Source organism: Gallinula chloropus (genome assembly GCF_964237585.1).
Source record: "Gallinula chloropus genome assembly, contig: HAP1_SCAFFOLD_195, whole genome shotgun sequence".
NCBI lineage: Eukaryota > Metazoa > Chordata > Aves > Gruiformes > Rallidae > Gallinula > Gallinula chloropus.
The window spans coordinates 73,271-99,688 of NW_028168065.1; the positions used below are offsets into that span (position 1 = coordinate 73,271).

The following is a 26,418-nucleotide window of genomic DNA, read 5'->3' on the forward strand; positions in this document are numbered from 1 at the left end:
GCCCACACAATACTATCACAGGGAAAGCCTTTCAATCCCTATCAGTAATACTGCAATAAGCAACAGAAGTTGTTTTATAAATCTCACTTTATGTTTAAATAACTGTCTTTTATTAACTTAAAAGGATTTTCAAGCCTGATTTAAAATGCTGCAAACAAAACAGGTGTTTTTATTAATAATTTTATCAAATGAAAGTTACATAAGCCAAAGACTGTTTTGTTAAATATTATTACATGTATACGAAATATAATCCTAACATTGGAGATTTATGTTACTATGAAATGACCAGACATGAAGCTAAATTATCTACAAATATATGTACAGCACAGCTTAATGTATTTCTACTGAGCTACTTAACACTGTCAGAAATACAGTTCAGATGTACTGTGATATGTCCAACACACATTTTTAGAAAAAAACACAGCAAATAATGTTCAACTTATTTGAACACTCACTACAACTTTTACATATTATTGTCTTTTTCAAAAAGAACATCTCCATGTGACAGAAAACAGGTTCAATGAATATTATTACACCACCTTTTTTTCCCCTTGAAAGGTGGGCATAATCTACCCCAGAGGCATCATTACAACACTGTAAATATAAATGAAAGGCCTAAGTAATTTTTGTTATCCTGGCAATAAACACAAACACAATTAAGCAAGAAACAAAATAAATTACTCTGCCACAAAGCAGTAACATTTCTGGAAGTTACTTCTGGGTTCTTGACAACTAACAAGTTCTGTTTGTCTGACTGTCATTGTTGCTTTCCAGAGCAATAGGAACAATGCTTGTTTAGCATATAATTACACGTATGCAACTGCATTGTAATAACAGTTCCCTGCTTCCTGCACAATAGATAAATTAGTGTGTATGACAAAACCAGTAAGCACTGCTATACATATACAGATACACACATATGTAATAAACATGAAAAGGTACCTTTACTTTTTAATTTTCTAGCCTTTAAGAATCTAACTACACAGGCAAATTGAGAGAATCTAGTTTTTGCATGACTTTAAATTTAAATGTTTATTTTCAGGCATAAAAAAAACTAAAAATAAACTAAAAAAAAAAAAAAGCCAACACAACCACCACCACAGTTCTAGAGAAAACCCGGCAAGACACAGACAAGTTACTCTGCTGAGATAAACCCCTCCACAGTTTCTATTCAGCACTCAGTCTCACGGTGATTTCTGCATTACATAGGATGCCCAACACTGCTGTCACCTCAAGACTTGAATTTCATAGCCTAGATTTTTATGGTAAAGGTATGAAGAAACTGACTAGCTGAATTTCAATGCCAAGTTTTGTGATTTAACTGATATTTCTAGGACAGACAGGAAGACTAATCTTCGTAATCCCACCCTATAAGCCTCAAGTAAATCAATAAAGCAATATATGGAAGCAAGGAATTTTTTAGTTTAGAAACTAGTCTTTTGAGTTAAGAACAATAAAGACTGCATGTGATATGCCAGACACTATAAGCTATTCTGGCAAATTACTGAGGAGTTTACCAGAAAGGACAAGAATTTATTATGCTAAATATGTGAATGCTCAAAACCTGTCTCAGTCCAGCCCAATGATTCTGACTGATTCTGGAGGCTGTGGGCAGCACAACAATTCTGAGAAAGACGCAGAAACCTGTAAATGGTAGTGATGTAGTGATTTCGGGAAAAGGCTTTTCCATAGATTTAAAAAAAAAAGTCATGATTATGTAATCTCTAGTGCATAATAGAATATACTATAGGATATGTTGGTTAAGATTTCTTACAAAACAGAATTAATGCAGACCCCCTCAAGGGGTGAAAAACAGTACCATCATACTCCATCCAGAGAATAAAAGACTAACAAGAAGATAGGAAAGGCACATGTAAGACATAAAAGCCCCCCAAATCTCCTGTGGTCTGCTAACCATTTTAAAATGTCATCAGTGTGCTGCTCCCTCAGCAATCAAGATGAAACACACAGAGCAGCTTTGGGTGGATGATGTCCATTTCTTTATCGTGTTTAGTGAAATCACTCTGTAGGAAGAGATTTCTAATGAAGAACACTTCTAACCCACTTTCAAGCAAGCGTGTTCCTGGACAATCTCTATCCAAATACAGCTCATCTGTGAACCAAGCAATGCATAAAAATCTAACAAGCTGCATCCTGGTTACAAACTGTTCTTTTTGCCTACTGCTGTCCGAATAGCACCATCTCTGCAGTGGAGCTCTGAAAAAATGGAGCTTGTTACTTATTATTTTAAATACAAAAATCTTCCCTCTGCTCCTGTGCACCTCCCTCCAACTGACCAACTGGTAAAACTGGAATGAAATTAAGGGCAACATTATTTGTGTAGTTCGAAAAAGCTGGGAAGAATTTTTGCCACCAGCAGCTACATCAATGGAACATTCATTTCCATTAATATTTACAAGCACTACTTTGTTTTTATTCTTAAGTGATTTACCTCAGATTTCAATTTATTGTGAAAGGCACCTGGGAAACATCTTCCACTCAATTTCCACTCAAACAGAAACGTTCTCTTTTTCCTGCTTCACATACCACTCCATCCTGTGCTTTCTGATTTTTTCAAGATTTCTTATAAAAGGTAATCTTAAGCCTTGAAACATTTTAACCTGTGTAAAAGTAAATCATCCCCATTTAAATATCTGTAAAATTATTGAGACAGTGACAGTCCAGTGAAGCAAAGAAAAAAACAAATGCAAACATCTAAAACTGACTGCCCAAATGTTTGCTGGTTTTATGCACAGTATTTGCTTTGCATCACAGTTTTTAATTGTAATTAGATCTGTAATGATGCCATAAATATGTACATTTTATAGATTTTTTTAAAAGCTTGTCTAGAGTGAAAATAGTGAGGTTTGTCTAATAGTTTCTTTCAGCTCCACACACTCATGACAAAACTGTAGAATGAGTTTGTCAAGTTGTCAGAATTAAATAGCTGTTAAAGTACTTAGGGAGGTAACATACAAAATTTATCTATTGTGAGACCCAACCTTTTTGAAAGTCCAAAACTTAGAGAACAGACAGAATAAAACACAGAGAAGAAAGCATTATGGCATGTTTGATGGACAGCCTTTTAAGAAATGTGGATTTATAAGGGCTGAATTTTCCTGGGTTTTTTAGCTTACTTTGAAGAAATCCTTCATATCTACACCATCTTCTCAGCTTTAACAGCATTTCTTTCCAGAGTATCATCTCATCTTCTAGACAAGGTAAGGATTAAGGGCTTCAAAACAAATTCAGTTGTTTCTAAAGGTCCTTTGTATCATATGTAAGAAATTACTACAACTAGTCACAGTTCTGTCTTGTAATATACAACTATAGGTGGAATAAACATACTTCTCCTACATGGGAGAACAATGTGTCAGTCAGAAGCTGATCCCAGTTTGTTTTCTCACCTTGGCAGAGAATAGCCACACTCTGCTGTGCACAGTAGAAGACCTGACAGAAAGAATACATTATCTACACTCCCCTGAGTCTTATGCATCTCATGTTTGTGTGCTTCAGCTGATGATCATGCCACTGACAATACGTGAGATTTTTCTGGCACAAGGAAAACAACCCTCTCATCCCCAAAAGCTGGGCACACCAATGGGAAAAGATTTCTCTTCACACACCTTGCAGAAGCAGAGATACCTGCAGTCCTTGGAGGGATTATGTGAACAAGCCAACAGCTCCACACATTCTGCATTTGTGCTTGAGCCTACAGAGGTGCAGCCAGAAGCTTTCCCTTACTCTCTGGCCAGTAAATTCTCATTGTGCCACCAACTACCAAGGCTGAGAAATAAAATGGGTGAAGAGTCCATGACGGCTGTAGCACCTCATAGAAGAAATGTCACTTCAGGATGACATAAGTGCTCTTTCTTCCATCTTCATGAATCCCATTGCACGTGACTGACAAAGGTCTTTCTGCTCACAGGATGATGGAAATAAGTCACATCAGCAAGCATTGAGATGTTGCTTTTTTAGATCTAACATCAGCTCTCACTACCCATGCAAGCATGCAGTGTTCACAGGTAAAGTGTAATGGCCCACATGTCAGCTTTGTGCATTTCAGGACCAGTTAAAGGTGCTACCAGAGCAGTAGCAGAGCAAGCAATGACAAGCAGTAAGGGAAGTACAGCCACCAGCTGGCAGAACAGCACGATGCATTGAGGAACTTGGTGATGAAATGTCTTGGCCTCTAAAGCAGCTTCCTACTAACAAAGAGAGACTTAATCTCATCAGCGTCACCATGTGAAGCCAGGCATACATACAAATAATGCCATTTCTTCTTTACTCTGGAACACACAATGGAAGCTGACTGACTGACTTGTGAAGAGGACTGAAAACATGCACGGTCACTTTGTTCAAAGAGCTGAGAACACAAAAAGAGCTTTGTTTCCTTACACCTATTCTCTTTCATAGATGAGAAAGAAGGTGGGAACTACTAGGATGCCTCTAAAACAGAGTGCCACTCTGCCACAAGAAGGCTCAACTGGAATAAAAAATCCAGGCTGGAGTGATGTGCTGGTCTGTGACTGACTGGCTGTGTCTTGCTCAATGACACTGCAATGGCAAACCAAGCAATGCAGCCACCTGGGATGTCTTTTCAAGGGTAAAGCCTGCCTGTTCAGAGATGATTTCTTAGACTCGAAAAAGATCAATGAGGTGAGAGAGGCCCCTGAACTCTGTCACCACATCTAACAGCTGTGAGGACATAGCTGATGCTTACCATGGGTTGGGCCTGAAATGCAGTTTTCAATAGCAGGAGTTGATCTTCAGTTGGCAAATCTCAATAGCACTGTTGTTCCTTGTAGCAATCAAAACTCCTTCCCTTTACCAACCCCCTGATCAACTCAGAACCACCACTCCTGGCCGAGGTATGTGGCTGGAACTGGATCTTGGATGCTGGACTTGAAATAAACGACCCAACTAAGGCCAGCAGCCAGGAGGATGAATTTGCCTCATTATTTCAGTATTAAATGAGGCTGGCAGTTCTCAACCAATATAGAAAAACATCCTTTCCTTTCCTCTGCCTCCCCTCTCTCCTTATGAAAGCAAAGACCACAAATGTGTCCTGTGTGTGAAGGACAATGAGGTAGGTCTCTGAGCAGAGGTTTGAAGACTGCCTTCAAAGTCACCTTTCAGAAGCTCAGCCTGAACCTGATGCTTTCCCTTGGTTTCCATATCTGCAAACACAAGTAGGCTGTGTGCAAGCCAGGGACACACACAAGTACCTCAGCAGGAAACAGCTTCTGCTGCATCGATCAGAAGCATCAAGTTACTGTATGACGGCAACAGCTCAAAGTCAGAGGGCCTAATTTATATGGCTCTGCAACTTTGTTATGCCAAACAGACGTGTTAAAGATCAGCTGCCTGAAGATCTTTGCACTCCAGTTTTAGTTGAATGAGCAACTATTACACATGTTCAAAATCATTATACGAAGACAGACAGACAAGCCAGTGACACAGCTATGTCACTTAAGCCCAAGAACGGATTCAGGATTCCACTGTGGCCTTGTCTATAAGAAAGACCCTGTATACAGACACTCAATACAAGCCAGAAGAACAAAACCATTCCTCCCCAGCTGAGGTGAACAACTACCATCTGTTTTCACAGCATTTTCAGATACACAGGGGAATTTGAGCTGAGTATCTCCTAGCTATAGATTTAGCAATAAGGAGTGCCCTCCATGTTAAAAATACATTTAAATCATCTGTTACAAGGATAAAATGTAGGACAAAGTTCTGTAAACCTTCATACAGATCACGCAATGCACAGAGCCTCTACCAAGACAACTGCCTGGAAGTGCAGGCAACTGCGTGTCTTACATGAAGCAAAAGCATTAAACTGCTGCTTACCCAGGCAACCCACCACTATCACTCACTAACCTGTACTGCCAACCTCCACCACCTCTCTCTCTTCTTAATACACCTCCATAGACAACTCAAACTCTATATTTCTTTGCTATCATGAAGATTAAAGACATGCTGAGAATCAGTAGACAGCAGGATAACTTTCAGAAGAGACAAAGTGCACAAAAGGATAATCTACATGGATCTTACTGATGCTTCTATTTATTCCTGCAACGTTTAAGCATGTGGCACGTAACCTGCAAGAGGCAATTTCCAAACTGAAGCACAACGCAATGTATTAGCTCAGTCAACTGAAGCTGCACCTTCAACAGTAAGCCCAATTTGACTGATGGTGTTAAATGTCCTTGGAAGATGCATGTCACCAAAGTGTGACTGTGCATCTGATCACTGAATATAAGTGAAACTGCTTTTAATTCAGCACACAGGGAGAGCCAGGCAGGTAGGCGCTCTAGGAAGGAAATTCTTCTTTGTCCCTTCACCATCATCTAGAGTTGGTAGGAGTTGGCCTCTTTCACAGTATTCTTTCTAATGGCAGCTTGTGATTTAATAAATTGAGTCAGAATCTTGAATACAAGGCACTCAGTAATTTGAATTATTAATTACCTTGTTTATTTGAACACATTTTACCTTGAAGTTGTTCTAGCATTCTTATTCTCGATTTTGAAAATTGACCCTCATGAAAAGCTACTGGTGACTTACAGGTACTTTTCTAGCTCTAAGAAACTGCATTAGTAATTAAGTGAGACCTCTTTTAAAGGTCAGATGTCTTCAGCAGCTAAACATCATCTCTTCTGACCACATGATTAGGTCAACAGAATTTCTCTCATTAGTTCCTCCATATGTACATCTCCACACTTGCTTTGTCTTTCTACACAAACACAAACATGTTAATTTCCATGTTTGAATAACTGTAGTAGAAGAACAAATTGAATGTTCAAATTTGAAGCAGAAATTCAACCCATTTACTGAACGGAGAAACTTGATTAGGAATTTTCAAACATCAGAGAACTAAGTACTCAAATCACACTGAAAGTCAATATAAATTGAGCACTGATCTTTCCAAAACTACGCTAAACACAGCTTTAAATACAGCAATATGAAGAATATTTCAGTGGTTTTTTTAGTCTGATGTTATGAAGCTCGGACCACCAAACAGTAATGCAAACTTTTTGCTTACTAACAACCACTATCACCCTCTTCTCAGGTTTAGGAACAAAATCCTATCAATGGAAACACTTAAGGCTATTTTTAAGCATAAAACATGGTGAGATTTGGGAGAGTCCATCAGAGCACTCAAGATACTTACGTGAATAACACGAGCTGAATACTTTTCACCCCCACCCCTCCAAATTTTCAATTCACAGACTTGTAACAGCATATCATCTGGGCTTAGGGACATTTTGCAGGAGAAGATTTTCTCCTATTATACCTCTTTAGGATGGAATGCTCAACACTACTGTGAAATGTTCAGAGTAGCCTTAGCACTCTACTGTGTGTACACACCCAGTAATGAAGATTAATCACTTTTATTTTCACCGTACCTGTAACCAATATAATTCCTTTTGCATCTTTAAAAATGTTTAATATAATGCTGTATTTAAAGCCAGTTTAGAGAAGCTATCATACATAAATACTAGGCAGATCCAAAGGAATAACCATAGTAGCAACCTCTCCATTTCCATGGAAACCCTACTTACAACACATGATCAAATCTTACATGAATGTTAATCTCTTAAATCTATATAAATTCACACTTCAAAGATGCAGTCTACAAACAAAAGAGTCTGCAATATAAAGCACCAGTATCTCAAAAAATTTAGCAAGCAGCAGAACTGTTGGTGCTCCTTATGCACAGAACTCCTCAGAGTCAGCCTGTAAAGCATCCCTCACAGCAGGGGTGCTAGAAAACAACACACCATGGCAGTGATGAAAATAACTTGGAAACTGACATCTTCCCATGCAATGTTTTTTAAAGATTAAAAAGATACCAAAATCATCAACAACAACAAAAAAAAATCTCATTCTCCAGAAAGACATGTATGTGGTCTGGTGTGGCAGTGCAAAAAGGAGGTCAGCATAGATGTGCCCTTCTGACAACAAAACACAGAAGAAGAAAACAACTAAAAAAGCCAAACCAAAACTGGGGGCAAGTCAAGAGAAAAATCTAATAATTTCAAGCTCATTCCCTACTAGAGCAGAGTTCTTGGCAAAAGCAGAGAACTTTTTCTAAGGCTTTATACATGTCTGTTCAGTGAGAGCACTAAAGAAACAATGTAAGACATTTTGCATGGTAGCTGAATTTATTGGTTTTCTCTTCCAACCAGGCATTAAAAACTACTCATCAATTACTTCCTAGGGCTAAGAAATACTATGAGTGTAACACCACGTTAACCTAGACTTACATACTTTAAGGCCTTCCCAGAACACTGAAAAAAAACCCAAAAAAACCCTACCCCAAACTCTCAAACTAACCAAAACAGAGGTACCAACTTTCTGCACAGTCTCTGTACACGTTTTCCCTCTGAGTTGCAGAATCTGCTAAGTTTCTCCTTTTCTCATGGCAGAGAGCAAAGTTCACGATTTGGAGAAGATGTGGACAAAGCAGGAAGTAGGCATGCCCAGACTGGGGACAAAAGACCACTCTGTGGCTACTGACAATCCAACACAGCAGAACAGAAAAGAGCACTGACAACTGACCTACAATCATCAGCATGGATGATGATCACTTGGATATGTACAGCAAGGAAGGGCTATACTCCATAGGCTGAAGCAAAATGATCCAAGTATTTTAAGCATTTTTACTGAAAGAAAAGCTACAACTGGGTCAAGATCCTGTAAGAACACCACAGTTAATGCCTGTCCCACCAGTACAATCAATTCCCTCAAAATACACTATACAGAAGAGAGAAGTTTAAAGAGATGCAGACAAGCAGATCCACTTACAGTCTTTTACAAACTGAAGTGACCACCCTGGATTTCTGAAGGAATGCATTACATAAGCTCAGCTTCTTTTCTATTTTTTTATCCTTCCTGTTAACCTTTTAACTAATGCATGACTCTTCCTATCTCAATGTATGTTCAATTTCTTCTTGATTAATATTGAGCCAATTAGCTTACTCTTAATTGCCAGCACAATGACAAGATTTTAAGTAATTCTTTACTATATTCATCTGGTGTTTGACACATTTCACATTAAATGAAGAATGGCATATCTAGCTGAGCTTCCAAAGCTAATTTAGACAAGGGAAAAAAATAAATCAGTCAATCCCCTGTGTTAGAATTTGTCTGGGCTCCAAATTAATGGTCTGAAACCTCAGTCAGTAAGTAACATGCTCTGTGTCTGCTTGGCTTGAAACCTGAAAGAACAAATTCTATCTTCAACCACACTACATTATCAGAACAGATCTGAACAATATCAATAATGTAGAGAAAAGCCAAGTAGAATCAGAGAAATGCAGTGCAGAACAGGTGGAACTCAGATACATAAATGTCAAGGTACTGTAGAGGATAAGAACCGATTTATTCTCTTTCTAGAAGGTACAAAATGAAATGGCATGCCCAGTGACTCTGTCACATTTCTTAATTTTTCTGCAAAAATAAGCAATTACAGCCAAATAAAAATAGAGAAAAGGGGAGATTAAGCTTAAGAGTAACAGACCTTTGCAAGTATGGTTAGAAATTGTCAGTGTGAACACAAGATAAGTACTCTGTTCACTTACAAAGGAAAACAAAAATAATGTTCAAATTGTTAATAATGTTGTAATTTTTTTCTGTAAAGTAATTCAGATCTTGTGTGTCCTATATTCCCTTGAGAAAAGCTCATCCAATCAACCAGTCAATTACTTTCAACGCAGGACAGGGAAAAAGGTAATCATTTTGAATTTTCAGCTCCAATTAATTTTATAAAGATAACAGAAATTGTTTTCTAATTTATTCACCTGCTTAGCACCAAAGTGCATCAAAGCACAACTGCATTCATTTTTGTCATGACACAGTGAGGCCTAAGAACATATCATCATTATATGATGAAGCAATCCCAAATGACCAGTATTTAGATTCCTTGTAAAATTAAGAAATGCACTCTGCCATCACAGAACTAGAATTTCAGAAAAAATAATCCTACTACAGATATATAATTGTTGTGAAAATTAAAACCACAAATAAGTTTCCATCTCCAGTACCACCAGTAACACAGAACTTCTGCTGATTACAAAAACAGACTAAAAAAAGGGGGGGAAAACCAGCTGGATGATCCTTGGCAAACATTAGACAGTAAAATAGGGAAGTTTTGACTTCAAAAATTACTCAGCACTGTCCTGAAAATGAGACATGTTAAGTGAAATGAACTGCCATTATTAATTTTTTTAAAATACCTGAAGTGTGTTCAAGACTGATAGTACAGAAAGGACAAAACCCCAAAATTCTCAGTGTCAAATACTGTATGTACAACTGTGCTGCCCTGCAGAAACGGATCTGATTTTTAGAGGTGACAGTATTCATTTTAGGGGAAACATCATTTGGCTATCACCTGGCAGAATAAATTTGGCTGAGGTGTCCATTCAGACACATGATGTTCAATACCTGCATCTTAATCAAGAGAGACACATTAACATTTTTATCCTTTAGAGATTCAAAGACTCCAAAACAAGTACCATAGCTTAGCAGGAAATCAGAACCAAAACCCAACAACCAATGCACGTATTTAAAATGAAAAAGGGAAACATCAAATATAAATTCTAAAGCTCTAAGTGAAACATTAAATTATACTTGGATGTGCACACACATGCCCCACCACAGTAATATTTTCATAAACATACAGCAAAGTTTGAAAGATTACCTGGTAAAAATACCATCCACAATACCAATCGTCGACTCCTCTGCGGGAACATAAGAACCAATCTGTGCCATGACTGTGATCAATGCAACTTGCTTTATATATGAACTCTTTCCTCCCATGTTGGGTCCAGTTATTATCATGACCCTTTCACCATCTCCCTGGAAACATAAAACATTGGTGAAACATATTGTCCTGCACATGGTGCTGTTCTAAGAAAGGCTGCTGAGTGTATGTGCCTACAGGGATAAAGGACAAGCCCTCAGGACACAGTCTGTAGTTGAAAAAGCTTCCTTCACAGCATTCAGTTTTCAAGAGTTTATGATGCCACGTATCAAAAATCTTCCTAAGTCCTCTCCAGGCTCATAAGAGAGGAGCATCACTATCATCTTTCATTATTCTTGAGCAAAACAAAGTGAGGAGAACCTTCTTGGTCCATCAAGGAACCAAGAGAATCCATGAAGCATCTGTACAATTTCATTTGAAGGGGGAACTTCACCAGCTTTCAGCACAGCCAGTGCTGTCCTAATTTGGATTCTGCTCCAGTTAAGGAGTTCTCATTGCCAAATGGGGGGGAAATCTGTCAGCCAAAGATCAGACCTAGACCCCTTCATAACTGCTTGCCTTGGTACAACACACACACATTCAAACAGAAGGGCTACAAGAAGAAATCAAGACATTTTTGAGTTTGGCAATACTTGACTGCAACACAGATATTGTGAGCAGATTGTATCCAATCTCTGATTGACTGGTGCATCCAACCACTGAAATCTTACAGAAAAATGAATCAGATGCAAGAGCTTGTCTCAGCTGTAAAAGTCCCTACAGTACTGCTGTAGGTCTATGGCTCCAGAGTAAAACTGTCATCTTCTGGTGGAAGACAGTTGCTAATACAAAATTAAAACTCATCAATGAGTCTATAAAGCCTTATCACAGCCTGCATCAAAACTAGGAAATTAGATTATGCAAGGATGTTGAATAACTAGAGTTTTTACTTTCTACTACATACATACAATGAAATCCAACAACTGATGAACTAACCAAAAGTCAGCATATTTCACTGCTCCACAGGCGGGGCATGTCAGACAGGACAAGCATAATGAACATTAGACACACTACTTAGGGAAGTTGGAACTGACCAGGCACTGTGATGACAACAACATATCTCTGAGGAATAAACATGATTATCTTTACAGGGATTTCATTTTGTTAAGAGGGAGGCAAATAAGATTTATATGTCACATGTCATAATCCACATCATAGAAAAGATGGATGGAATCAGTCTTAGGTCAATGCAGAAAACTGTTTAGCTTTTGCTGGAAAAAAAAAAACCCTGTCCATAAGGAAGTCACAATAAAGTCAAAACCCAAAAAATGTCATTATCAGGAATAAAGAATGGAAGTAATAACATGCATATGACTACATGAGAACAAAACTCACAACATTCTAGTCTCTGAGGTGTAGTTTCAATACAGCAACTGAAACTTCATCAGGACCACCATTTGGCTCAACACAACAGAATTACAGATACTTAAATCCAGGATGAGTTAATCTGTTAGAACCCACAAACTTCTTCCATGTGTTTGGTATCCCTCTGGGGTCCCTCCAGCCATGTTCTGACACTGGTGGCTGGCTTGCAAAGCCAGCTTTCAGAAAGAACATATGCTGTAACATCAGACCAGAGAGCCCATCTGCCCTTATAATTGCACAGAACCATAAGCTAACATCTTAGTGGAATTTATGGATGAAGTTAGAATTTCCATGAATATTTGGATGAGAGAGGGAGAACTGAAAAATAAGATGTTTATTTCAGGGCACTGCAAGAAAGCTTTTCCTAAAGTTAGTTATTTGACAACATTTCAGCTGAAAACATGACAGCAATTGCATTTTACTGTTGATTCAAATACATCAGCTTAAAACCAGACACGTTTTAATAAACTGGGTTCGTTCCCACCTACCTCTCTCAAAAAAGACAGAACTCTAACAGTAGAGGCAAAAATGATTCCACCACGATCAGCTGATTTTGTAATATTCAGTATTTAGAAAGCCAACATAAGAATGGGGCTAACAGGGGAAAGTGCATGATGATTACTGAATGAAATGATGAGTTTTCTGTAAATGCCATCTGTCGTTTGTTTGGAGTTGACAAATAATTTTGAAAACATTCCCTGATGTATTGCACAATATCTGTATCATTGTTCAGTATATAACATGGTTTAAAAATATCTCCAGAGAAATACATACACATTTGAATGGTATTTATCACAGCCCATGCTCCACACTGACATACCTTTTATATATCAACTGTATGAAAAAGCAGTTACGTGTACACAGTTCAGTGCATTTTTTGTATTAAGAACAAAAACACAGTATTTAAAAAAAGGTTCAGAAAGGTAAATATTTAATAAAAAACGCCAAAAGGGCATGCCACTTAAAAAAACAAATTTAGGTTTTGATGAAAAAAAAAGGAGGAAACAAAATAAAAGATGTTTATCAGAAACAGATTAAGTGAAGTAAAATATGACAATATTTCCTACCTGTGGTAATTGTGTATTTATAGCAATTTTAGGTAATGTAGGTCATGCAATTTAGGTAATGTTGCATAGAAAATGTCAGGAAATAACCTACCCACTTTCTTTGACGACTTGGCAACAATAACAAGCAAGAGTCTTACTACTTCTCAACATCACTCTCTATTGCAGAAAACAACAGCCAGAAGGAGACTTAGGGGCAACACACTGCCTGCAAGCTAAGCATGGGGGATCTTTAGCATATGTTAATATGAAAGGCTTCTTCCAACCAGTGTGCAATCTACAAAGAATGGACTTGCCACTACACAGTCAAGAGTCAGAGCTCCAAATCTGCTCTGTCAGATTAAAAAAGGCTGCATGAAATCAATACCTCCAGAAAGAAAGGAAAACACATAGTAAAGTAATACCACCAAAAATGATCTGAGCTATCTTAGAACTGTCTTGGAAAGTGAGCCTGTAAGACATGGAAACATTTGTTGTGCATTTGAACATTAAAAAGTTCCACTAATCTCACATAAAGTTATGACAAAATGTAGACTTCTTCTGATAACACTGGTAAAACCCCTGGAATTATTAATTTGTTTTTCAAAAAGAGCCACTTTAAACTTTTATTTTCCTAGTTTTGAGATCATCTGTTTTAGCTTAGGAAGGGATTGGTTGGACTTGATGATCTTCAAAGGTCTTTTGCAACCCTGTGATCCTGTGATCTTTCTTAATGCCGTGAAAAGCGAACAATGTTGTAAAGAGAGTGTCTGGCTGCTAGATAGCAGAAAAAGGACACAACAGATGTGATCACATCTAGCCATATCTCTCTGAAATGTAACCAAGCAGAAAGCTGTATGATTAAATTATTTATTTTAACTTCGTGGCCAGGATGCAGATGCCAAATTCCCCCCCTTGGATGATGCTGAAGCTCAAACCATTTCTCAGTACTTACTGAAAGGTTAGTGGTATTTGGAACATACTGATCCTGTTCTCCCAGTAGCACATCAATCACAGGGTGCCTCCCATTTTTTATAATTATTTCTCGACGATTATCTTGCACAGTTGGTCTGCAGAAAGGAAGAGACATTAATTTCAACATTCATTGTAACTGATTACTTAGAAGTACTGCAGCTAAAGCCTGAAGAAGGGTAGGAAAAAAATAGAAATGACAAAAATTAATTAATGCTGTCAAATATTTCTAAGGACTTCCCTGGTTTCATTCAGTGATAAAAAAGTATTAGCAGATTGGGTAACAAAATTTTAGAATTCTTCATTTTTCCACTCCCTAGGGAATGTTTTTGTTTGTTTAGTTGTATTCTAAAGGAATACTAGGAACTACAAAATGAACAAGCAGTAGCAAAAATACGCAAACTGGAGGGGACTGCTTTCTTCCCACCACTACAGTGGCTTCTGCAAGTGCCACCTTTTGCAGACACATTTCATACTCTCAGAATGATCTTGCTGAACTAGTCCAACCTGCTACTGCATTAAACCCTAACTAGTGTGGGGAGTGGAAAAATAATTGTCCAACTTTGTATATTATGACTGATAACACATTAAATGATATAAATCAAAGAGTACAGTATGACAGAGCTGTAACTCTCCTATAAACATTAGCAGCTCTCATAATGTGACAGCAACTCCCAAACATATGAGTCATCAAACCATAACAGTCTATAGAAAGAGCTTACTATTTAAGTTGACATACTGAAATGACAGTACCTTTTCAGAGATTAGTATGCAAACCAGATCAATACTACTTACTTTCTTCTCTCATCTCCAAACCATGTAAAAAGTTTTGCCTTTAATGCTTCCACCTTAGCTACAAATTTATCTATGTGTCTAGTCATACATGTGTAATTCCACGTTATACATCTTCACATCAACAAAGTTCTACCTCCAAGAGCTGTGTGCTCTTCACAGAGAGAAAAATGCAAAAGAAGCATGTTCCACTAAATTATGACTGTGATTTCCTTTTGTTCTCTTGCAACTTAAATTTACTTTTTCATTGCAAACTGAAGTGCAGCATTCAATGGAGAGGTAAATGTGGTGTCATGTCTCAGCAACATTTTGTTACACAAGAAGTATAATCACTCTGAAATAAGAGCAGTAATTTAGGAAAGTGACGACAGCTGAGTAAAAGAGTAATACTGGAATAAAGACACATATTTTTTTTACTGGAAATTAACTAACACTTTGGATGGACTTTAGAGGGGAGGGAAGAAAAGACGCGAGGAGCGTGATTTTTCCTGAGTGGAAGAATGATGATGCAATTTGAAAAGAACATGGAGATAAAATAAATGACATATTAGGAGCACAATGCACTGGAGAAAGAGGTGCAAGTTAAGAATGGTGTGGGTTGGTTTCTTTTTAGCACGAAGATATTTCCAGCAGTTGAATAGCTGAGATTAAACCAATATGGACAGAGTCTTAGGCCTTTGGGATAAAGAAAGGAAATGTCACCCTCCATTTGATGAACTGGTAAGCTGTTTGGAGCTGTAATATGATAGTCCTAAAAGGGAGAACATCCCTAGAAGCACTTCCTTCTGGATTTCTCCACTTTGCATTCAGAAGAGAGGCATAACAGCTGAATGATCCATTTGCCATTTTATAATTCTGCCCTCTACTTTGGGCATAATTGTCTTTATCCTAACTGCTCAAGCCTCCATACACGTAACTGTGAAATATGATGTGAGTTTCAGATGCCATGAGCCTTGCTGACTCTGCCTATTCTGGTTTCACACAATGGGGCTTGCAGAGGCAGGCCCTCAGCCACAGTCATTTAAAAGTTCTTCCCTGTCCCAGTTAGACAATCACATGTCATGCAGTAAGAGAGAACTGGGGGACGGGGGTGGAAATTGCTCTGGAATGTATAACGTCCTTTATTCATGCATCTTTTCAATGGTGCTCCTTAAACAAACTCACTGCTTGCAGAATGGATACTCAAACTTCAGATGATGATCTCTGGGCTACCTACACCAGTTAGGCATCTAACTTTGTGTCCTGGGAGCCCAATGCCTTACATTGTCCATGTCAGGGTTGAGTCTCCCAAAGCAGGGTTCCAGAGACAGGTTGAAACTCCAAGATATGCTTACTACTCTCCAACAACCATGTGGAGCACCAGTGCTCCCAACCTCACAACTTGTTTACCTGCCTCAGGTAGGATGATATGAAACAATCCTCAATCAAAAAAACATTCTCCCGAAATACTCGAGTTGGTTAATATGGATGTCCCGTCTTTCCTTCAGTAGTCCTCCAAAATTAATTATTGACACCTTCCCTGCAGCTGAAGTTTCACTGAGAAGTCTCCTTCCTGCCAGTTTATAAGCTCTAAGCCACTCTTTAAAATTCAGTGAATTATTTAAACACTGCACAGTGAATTAATAAAATTTCAGTTTGTTTTCTCATCTCAGTATACAGAATAAACGAGCAATTACTTTTAAAGAGATTTTGATTAGCAGCAGGCATGATCAAGAATCCAGAAGTGATCAATACTGTCTTTAATGCTGTATAAATGCAGAAGGATATCTAAGTGGATTTCCCTTTATCCACACACATTTAATACATGATTTGCTGTTATTTCCACGGGTCACAAATGTTACCAATTCATATGGTTATACATAAGCAATTGCCCAATTACTTGCAATGTAGCCCCACAATGACATTTAAAAACCACACAGCACTTTTCAAAAAAAGAGTATGTGGACTGTATGGAAGAAGGAATGGCTGAGGACTGGAAACAGATAGCCCTCACAAGGGTGTTCACAGTAAGCCTCAGAAACAGTAAATGCCAATCTCTAGGACAGCACTCAGCAAGCTGAAGCAGTGGTTCAGCGAGCGTCGAGTCTCTCTGGGGACACAGACCTCGTGATATAGAAGAAAACACACCAATAAGACTGACTATCTCTGTGTAGGTGCAAGGGATGTGGGTTTGCGAGGGGGAGGAAGACCCAAGTTGCAGATTGTACACACTCAGGAGCCAGCTCTGGACCAATCTCTGAGGCAGAAAGCCTTAAGGGTTCATGCTTCCTCATGGCAGAATGCAGCAGGCTGTGGTGCCTGGTGTGCACGTGTGGGTCTTGCACAGAGGGAAGGGCACAGCTCATCAGATTTAACACACATTCCTAGGTAAGGCACCATCCCTGCTCTGGAAGCTGGCTCTAATTACCTATTATTTACCTGAAATACATCTTTGAAACATACCTCATACACCTTAAAATCTTAGGTATTATACACTATAAAGTCAGACTTTGATGAGGAGAAAAGAAATAGGAGGAAAAAAATTTCCATGCAAAGTCCAACATATATTTATGTTTGTGAGATATCATCTACCAACCACACACAGTTTGAAAACCAGACAAACATGAGATGTCAAATTTAAACCGCAATGTTTACAGACTTGAATTAAGCCCAGAAGTGCCGCTTTGCAAAATCAGATTAAGTCGAAACTACTGCAAACAATTTCAATAATGCATTTTATCACGGTACACATATTAAAATCAAATTTATTTAAAAAGCTCTCTCATAATTCCCTATAAAATCTTACATAAAAATTAAACATTTATTACCTGCAGTAGTCTCCTTGTTTAGCCACCTGAGCCAATGAGAACAGACAGTCGATAGTTGCTAGGTGACCAATTGCTTTAGACACGGGGTGATAATGTTCACTGAAATGGCTACACCAAAACAGGGGAAAATAACAGGAGGAAGAAAAGAGGAAAAAAAAAAATCATTTCATACAGATAGGAATGTACTGTCAAAATACACCTCGTGCATGCTTCTCACAGAGCTCTCTACAGTCTCTAAATTACTCTGAATTCAAATCTCCCAGCAGTGTATTAACTTACAGTGTGAGGACACAATCTTGCTCACAGCAGACTTCGTGCTTCCCTTGTAACAGGGCATTATTTTTAAGCACAAAAAGGTGGCAAAATGAAACTCATTTAATAGCATATAAAGGGTCCACAGTTGATCCCTGCTGCCTAAATAAGGTCTCTGAAAATGCCACTGTTTATCACAGTGGCAGCTGAATCGCAACTGCCAATTCACTTCAGCTGTAAGTTACAGTCAAATAACCCCCCCCTCCAAACAATAAAAAAAAACCCTCAAACCCTGAAGTGCCTGAATACAGGATTTGTCTACAATATCAATAAAATATGGTAAGTACAATAGAAAATTCAAGAATTCACCTTCCATTTATGGTACCGATGCCCCTAGTACAACAATAACATTACCAGGAGAAAGCAGAGTTCATTCTTTTAGTACTGTAGAATTTATTTCTCTCCACTCCTAGCCTCAAAGATACAATTGGGGAATATAAAGCAAGTAAGGGAGCAAAAATGAATAAATAAATAAATGGAGGGCTGGGGAAGATCACTCTCTACACATCTTTCCTTGCTGTACGCTGCTATCATATGACACTATTGAAATCATCAAAGTGAACATGAAAAGCAGCAGATCTAAGTAAAGAAAGGTCTACTAAAACTTATATGGCTAATATAGTAACAAAAAAAATAATGTAACTATTTTTATGGTATTGCAAAGGCAATACATCTGGAAGAGTGAATTGGAATTTCAGTTTCTAATAAAGTTTACAGAACCTCTGGGTTCCTACCAAGAGGCAAAACTTGGCATCAGTTACATCCAGTGAGGCAATTTCAGAAGGAAGTTTTTGTGGTATGGAAAAAAGCACAAGTGAGTTAATTATTATTGCAAGAATTGAGGGATAATTTCAGTGTGCTAGTAATTCCTGGAAGTAAAGCAGTGATTTATAACCTGACACCTGAAAATTAAAGGTGTTCAGAAGTTTGAGAAATATATTTTAAACTTAACATACACAGGTCTATGGGGCCAGATGGGATCCATCCCACGGTGCTGAAGGAGCTAGCAGAAGTGCTCACCAGGCCGCTTTCCATACAGGGGTAGGGAGAATCACACTCACACAAGCAACTGCCCAAACACCCTGAACATTCCTAACTGAAAAACTGTAACACTGCAATTGTTGTATAATAAATTCTATTCTCATCTCAGTTACACTGTACTAGATTCCGTTTCACTCAATTTTCAAATTTTGAGAGCCACTGTATATATTTAATAGTGTGCTGTCATCAGAATTTTAAAATCTAGAGACATCACTGCTGCCTTCAGGACTTAGTGTGTAAAGGTCTCGCTTTCAAATGCTTTATGTTGAAGAACAGTATTTTACCATGGGCAGCATAACTGAGTTATCAACTGCGTTTTTTCCTTTGGTTGTTTTTTTTTTGTTAAGATAAAACTCTTTCTTCTTCTGTTCTTACAGCAATAAATAAAATAATAAAAAATGAGTCTATTTTGTCAACTCACTCTAAAAAGTTTAGCCATTCAGCGTTGCAGTCAAGGACTAGCTGCTCCCGGAGCTGATTCAGATGTTTGTCATTTTCTATAACAAACGGCGAGTGGAAACGGCTGACAGCTTTTGTGCTGGAAAACAGAGAGAAGCCAAATAGGAAATCAAGGTTACTAAGCAATCAGTTACACCATCTACATGCAAAATTGGACTAGTTTTCTAACTCACTCTGAGCCTTGAAAATGCACGGTAAAAAAGCCAGTTCTTTTATTGTGGTACCAAACTCTATTGATACCAGTGATCTTCACTGTGAATAAAGTGATTGGCTACTGTACTGCTGCCCATTCTGAAGGCTGCATTTTTCACAATGTATTATGTATCACTGAAGCTTATATATCTCACAAAATTCTCTTCAGCAACAGGCTTCACAAAGATGATTTTTCTTTGACTGGCTGCATATACAACAACCTCCAACAAAAAAATTTCTACTTTAAAGCTGAAACTTCACAATAAACCTGGAATAAACTTAGTAAATACAGACTGTATTGCATGGATACTAGTTTCCATTTAAGGCACTTGCTCTTTATTTATGTATTTCCATTAAGGACTCATGTTGGCATTCCCAGGCATTCTTTTACAATATCCAGAATAGCTGTATTTTTCCTTCATCGCCTTAATTCTGTCTACTCTGTGCACTTCAATATCGAATTCTTGCATAAGTGAATAGAACATCGCTTCAGAGTTCACCTTTATTATGCCTACTTCTGATGAGACATGGCTCTGTGTACACATCATAACATAAGGTATTCTACCTGTTTAAATAATAAATGATCTTCCAGTTCACCTCTGTTTCATGTACTGGAAAAAGTATCTAAACTATCTAAAATCATGCTTACACAACACTAAGTAACAAAGCAAGCAAAGCTTGTTTGTATGAACAAATAAAATTAAAACATTTTTAATACACTAAGTCTTAGATACTGAGATATTTTGCACAGCTACTTTTACCTTTCTGAATAAAGTAAGAACAACTAAAATTTTATGAAAAATGTATATCTACAATCTACAGGCACAACTGAATCAAAACCGTAATTTTCATGCCAATACATCTGCTTTGAAACATTAAGTACTATTTAAAAATAAACACTTTTAAAAGTTCCGGTTTTTCAGCTTGGTCTTGTTTGGTTTTAAGCAAAACTTACTATGGCAATAAATCAATGTAACCATTTTCATTGGTTGCTTTTAGTTTAAAGAAACCCCAAACCACAAACACACATGGAGCTGTGACAATGTGTATCTAATTAACTGTAAAACCAAAATGGCCCATACTATATTTTTTTCCTTATATATTAAAATACAGCAAACTTTAAAGACATTTTACATACCTACTAACCATAACCCAGTCAGATGGAACGGATGATTTATTGGAATTCTTGACTTCTATCATAAACTAAACAAACAGAAATATAATATTACACATCATGGGAAGTTAAGAAGACTACAGAAGCATAACCATAATGAAATCAAGAAATCTGCAAGCATCAGACGAAACCCATACTCATCCTGAAGAGACTGAGCAGACCAGAAGCTAATGTTCTTTCTTCCCTAAAAATGAGGGTAATCACGTACATTTGCTGCCAATAGAGCAACTTCTACCCTGAGCTGTTCTTTTGCTCTGCCATGTTCCTGCCTCATCTTTGCCCTTTTGCTCCTCCATCTACTAAAATGTTCTGCTCACCTCCCTCTTACCAAGCCAAACCCAGACTAAAGCTAGTTAAGACTTACCTGATCCTGACTGGGCCTCGCAGAGAATTCAGCATTTACACAGACTCTACACTATACACAAGCTGTACTCAGGCTGTTTCACAGAATCACATAATGATCAGGGTTGGAAGGGGCCTTTGAAGATCATCTAGTCCAACCCCCCTGCCAGAGCAGGGTCACCTTGAGCAGGTTGCACAGGACACAGTCCAGGCAGGTTTTGAATGTCTCCAGAGATGGAGACTCCACAACCTCTCTAGGCAGCCCTGGCCCTGAGCTCTGCCACCCCCACAGTAAAGAAGTTCCTCCTCATGTTTAGCTGAAACTTCCTATATTTCACTTTGTACCCATTGCCTCTGTCCTGTTGCAGGGCATCACTGTCAAAAGACTGACCCTGTTCTCCTGACACCCAGCCTACAAGTATTTAAAAGGACTGGTAAGATCCTCCCTCAGTCTCACCTAGGCTAAAGAGTCCCAAGTCCCTCAGCCTTACGAGTAAGATGTGCTTTCCTGCCCAGGGATCAGTGATTCCTATTGAGCCATATTTACCTACAGTATTTCACAGACAAGAGCTCAAAACCTCAAATGCTAGCACTGCATGTACAGTACCTTCCTTCACGTTTGGATCAATTGGAGTTCAGAAATGGAAAGAACAGAGGAAACCAGCAGTAATGGCAAGAAGCTTAGTACAGTGAAATTTACATTACGTCTTTCCTGCAGTATTTTATACAATTCATGTCAGTTATTTTTATAACACCAGCCTGAGGTTCTAGACGTCAAAGAATAAAAAACACAGATGGAAAATTAATTTCCAGCAGAGATTAGATTAGCCCAGTATCTGATCACCTTTACAGAAATGCCCAAGACTCATCTGACAAAGCTCTTACATTACAGTTAGTATGATTTAGATAAAACCTTCCACACCTCACCAGAATACCCAGCAATCACCTTAGACTACAAACAAGAAGAATAACCCTAACATGAGCACACTCCAGAATGGACAGACTACACTAGTTCTTAATTTACCTAAAACACCTTGAAAATAATCGGTACCTCTGAAACCCTGAAGTTGCATAATACACAAGACAAAGATTTGAAAATGAATCAACTGCTGCTGCTACTAGTAGTGTTGCTGATGTGCTAGTATTGCATTTTTTTCTTGAATTTTAGCTCAAAACAATTAAGCAAGCTGTGTTCATGAAGAGTAGTCAGAAAACAAGACCATATTTGTGTCTATGCTAGACGACTAACTGAACTCAGAACAGTTACACAGCCAGTTCAATTGCCTGGTGTGTTTGTGTGGCTAGCAAGAAATAAGTAGAGAGGTTGCAATCTTCTTCAAAACAACAAAAACATTTCCTTTTTTACCCTTTAATTCTTAGGCCTATTATATAAATATGTGCAGTATTAAATAAACTGGGCCTGAAGCACTGCTTATCAGGAAGCAAACTTTTCCCAAATGTAGCAATTTCTCTCTAAATCCTGCCTGAAAAGAATAGCAATGCTATCACTATCTGGACAGCTTTCTGTCCTGTTTAGTGATGCTATTAGTTACATCAGAGGTCTGGAAATGAAAGATAAGATAGATATGGATGTAACCTCATATTTTTGAAAAGGTGTATGTCAAGTGGATCTTCACAAATTTAAGTTAATAAACTGTGGGCTGACTGCATTCATAAGAGTGTGTTTGGAGGGCACACATGCAGGAGCAAAGAATCTGAGTGCCTCCCTGACAGAACGTCTGTTCTCTGAATGTGTTCAGAGTGGGAAGATAAAGAGAACAGATTTCCTGGCAGCTTCTTTTTCTTCCAGAACCAGCAAACCATAAACCTACTTCTGACCAGTCCTGTTGCAAAGAAGTGCTTGAACACAACATCTATCAGAGTGCTAGAGTGCTACAACAGCACAAGTTCTGAGGAAGGCTGAGCTTAACTCAGACTCGTGTCTATGCTTTGCTCCTCCCCTTCAATTCCCTTTCCTCACTGACCCTCTTCTCTAACCCTTCCTCTTTTGTGTCTTTTGATGTCTGCAATACACTCATACCAGATGTAATTAAATGACAGATAGCTTTAACTTGTGCAGCTCCATTAATGAATTTCCCAAGATAGAGCTCTTTGCCTGCAATGGTTTCTGAGCTGTCTGCTGCTACAAGGGGCCCCTCTAAAACAGGCATAGTTAACTGGTGGTTTCTGAAACTCTCCAGTTCAGACCTGGCTACTTTCTTGATACTCTCCTCTTTCATCAACTCTTCCCTCTTTCACACACATGTCATCATCCAACTCTTAAGCCAGTATTTCAGAGAAATCCTTCAAATCCTGGCTCTTTCCTTCCTCATGCAATACCGAAATGCACTCTTCCACATTTCCTCTTGGACTTAGCATCTTAGCTGACATCCTCCCCGACTCTCCTGCCACATGTTTGTTCTTCTGAACCTCAGTAGCAAAAGAAATATCCACCCAAGGTCTTTATCAAGTGATACTCTAACTCATCCCTTCTCCCATCCCCTCTCAGCATTGTCTATTTGCTCCCTGCTGCATCTCTTGGGTCTTTCTCAGCGTCCCAGGTCCTCAGTGGGACGGTGATCTGCTTCCAGCTTCATACCACACTGTCCTCACTGATTCATCTCTTTTACTCTCAACCCTCATTCAGTTGCCAAGCTAATTTCTTTTCCCAACTTTCTGTGGAGTTTTCCCCAGGTCTCCCACTCTCAGTTCCAGCGCAATGCTGAACAGTGGTATCTCACTGATACTTTCAATTCAATACACAAAAAAGCAAAGCATTACTGAAACAAATTTGACTGCAGTAATGTGGTTTTATTATTTAAATCACCAAAGAAATTGACTTAAATAAAGTGACACTGTCAAAAACCTGTTTTTTGAAGTTGTGCAAATATAGGCAAATGACCTGATCAAGTACCATACTAAATGAAGAGAGTTCTAGTTAAGCCTAGCTTTTAAGCTATTTTCTAGACAAGCAAGGGAACAGCCATCCATAATAGACACCATATTACCTCTTGACCAGAAACTGTAACATACTCGGCAGAAGGATTCTTGATCTGTTTACGAATGTCTACCAGATGCAACTGGATTTTAGAAAGCACATCCGAGATCTCCTCTTTTTTCTTTCTGATGACAGGGAAGTCCGTAAGGTCCTTGAACAATTGGGTTTTATCTCCAGTCCTATCCATAAGAAGCAAAAGATATAGTAATGGTAAAACCAAAAGACACACTCCCCAATTCTACTGGCTGTGTCCATATTTTTATTTGTTATTCTCACTTAATACTAGCTTCATTCCTCTCTCAGTAAGTTTTTTCTGTTATTTGTTCATAGTACAGCACATTTACCAAAAGCTGCTATGCACAGTATATAAACACAAAGGCATTTAAACACTGATAGTCCTTTCCCCATTGTATTAAAAAACCCATCTATTGCTATTGCTTTCTACTCGTCTACATTATATTTGCCCTTCTATGCCAAACCCTGCTGACTTGGATTTCTGTCATCTCTCAGTGTGCATCCTGCGGCTTTATGCTTGTTTTCCCTTAGTCAAGTAAAGCAAGAAAAGGAATCACAAGACAGATCATTCCCTTCTGGCTCAATCCAGAATTTCAGAATACAACTGTTGTCCCAACATGGAGGATCCCAAGTACAGACAACCCCTTTTACCATGATCAAAAGTGAAGCTCTAGATAATTTCTGCATAACAGGAACACAGATTTTTTTGCATATTTAGAATTTGTCCAAATTTGGACAGATTTTAATGAGGATTACAAAGAAAAAAAACATCCTATAAAGTTCTCATCAAAGCAGAATATCACCAGGAGTTTTTCAGAGTACCTTGCTTCTTTTCTAAAGAAATGATTAACCAGAGCAGTTTTTAATACATGCAAAAAATCTGCTCTTTTCTAGTCTTAATGTCAGAAAATGACAAAATAGTTTTGGCTGCAATATCTCAGCTCAGGATTGAAACCTGAAATAACATCATTCAAATATTTAAAACTGGAAGCCGAACAAACTATTAAAAATATTGTTGTCATCAAAAGTAACAAAAATTTAAGTTGTCCTAATAACTATCAGGCAAACAACAAAAAGTAGTACAAACAGGCCTAAATGAACTGAAGTATACATTTGTACTTTAGAGCAAATACAAAACTGTACCATTTAATTAGATAATTACCTTGAAATCTAATATTTGGAGAACAAATAGTTAGCAAACTGAAAGTACTAAAACACAAAAATAATAGAAAGTCTCATTTTCTACTTATATCAATACCCCTTTTGCTTGAGAATGAAACTACAGATGGAGCCAGTGACCATACAGGTAACGCAAAGCTGGACTTTGATTTTGCATTACACAGGATTATTATATAAGTGACAGTAAAGATGCCATTTGTAAATACAGTACTAATTTTTAGAAATGATTTTGTGCTAATTAGACTTGTTTCCATGGGAATGGAAAGGATAAAATGATCGGTAGTAGCCAGCAGCTGATTGTGAAGACTGTCACTATGTGATGTACACCAAAAATTCAAAACCTGACAGTTTAAAAACCCCAACATAAAACCCAACATCTCAAACTCCCCTTAACCCTTAATCTCAAACTCCTCCCTGGAGCAAAGGGCCACTTTTGAAAACTATTACAGGATTTACCTGCACTATACAACTAACACAATGCAATATACACATGCACGTGCAAGCATGCATGTAGCTGTCAACTGCATATTCTCTGTTGTTAGTGAGCATATAAATGTATTTTTAAGAAGGATGGTGGGACATGCAAAGCTTTGAAAAATTTTCACAAACAATAGTAGAAGCCACATTCCTGACTGCAAAGCAGCCACTTTGCTAAAGGTCAAGTCTCACTTCAAAAGGAATAGCTTAAAAACAAAGTATTTCATACATTGTTAAACAATTTAACATGAGCAAAACACATTTTGCTATAAATTCATTCCCCCAAAGAGCCAAGAAACTAAAAAACTCTTCAACCTGAGGCAGATATCCACTAGGCAAAATATTTGCTTGCCTGGTTTAGGGGAAGGGTATGAGCTGTAGAAAAGCACAATCTCTGCTTAACTATAAGCAACCTGTACATATATAAAATCAAAAATATAAAC

General features: G+C 38.0%; 1 protein-coding gene across 1 annotated transcript in view; it reads right to left on the minus strand.

The window, feature by feature from the left end:
• The window catches only part of LOC311204842 (DNA mismatch repair protein Msh3-like), a gene marked incomplete at both ends in the record, with an annotated part of 50,437 nt that overhangs the window by 14,160 nt on the left and 9,859 nt on the right, over nucleotides 1–26,418 (minus strand). The window contains 6 exons of the mRNA XM_084281183.1: nucleotides 10,706–10,863; nucleotides 14,171–14,285; nucleotides 17,787–17,894; nucleotides 19,561–19,677; nucleotides 20,929–20,993; nucleotides 24,315–24,483. Coding sequence (XP_084137309.1) covers nucleotides 10,706–10,863; nucleotides 14,171–14,285; nucleotides 17,787–17,894; nucleotides 19,561–19,677; nucleotides 20,929–20,993; nucleotides 24,315–24,483 — 732 coding nt within the window. The remainder of the gene's footprint in view (nucleotides 1–10,705; nucleotides 10,864–14,170; nucleotides 14,286–17,786; nucleotides 17,895–19,560; nucleotides 19,678–20,928; nucleotides 20,994–24,314; nucleotides 24,484–26,418) is intronic.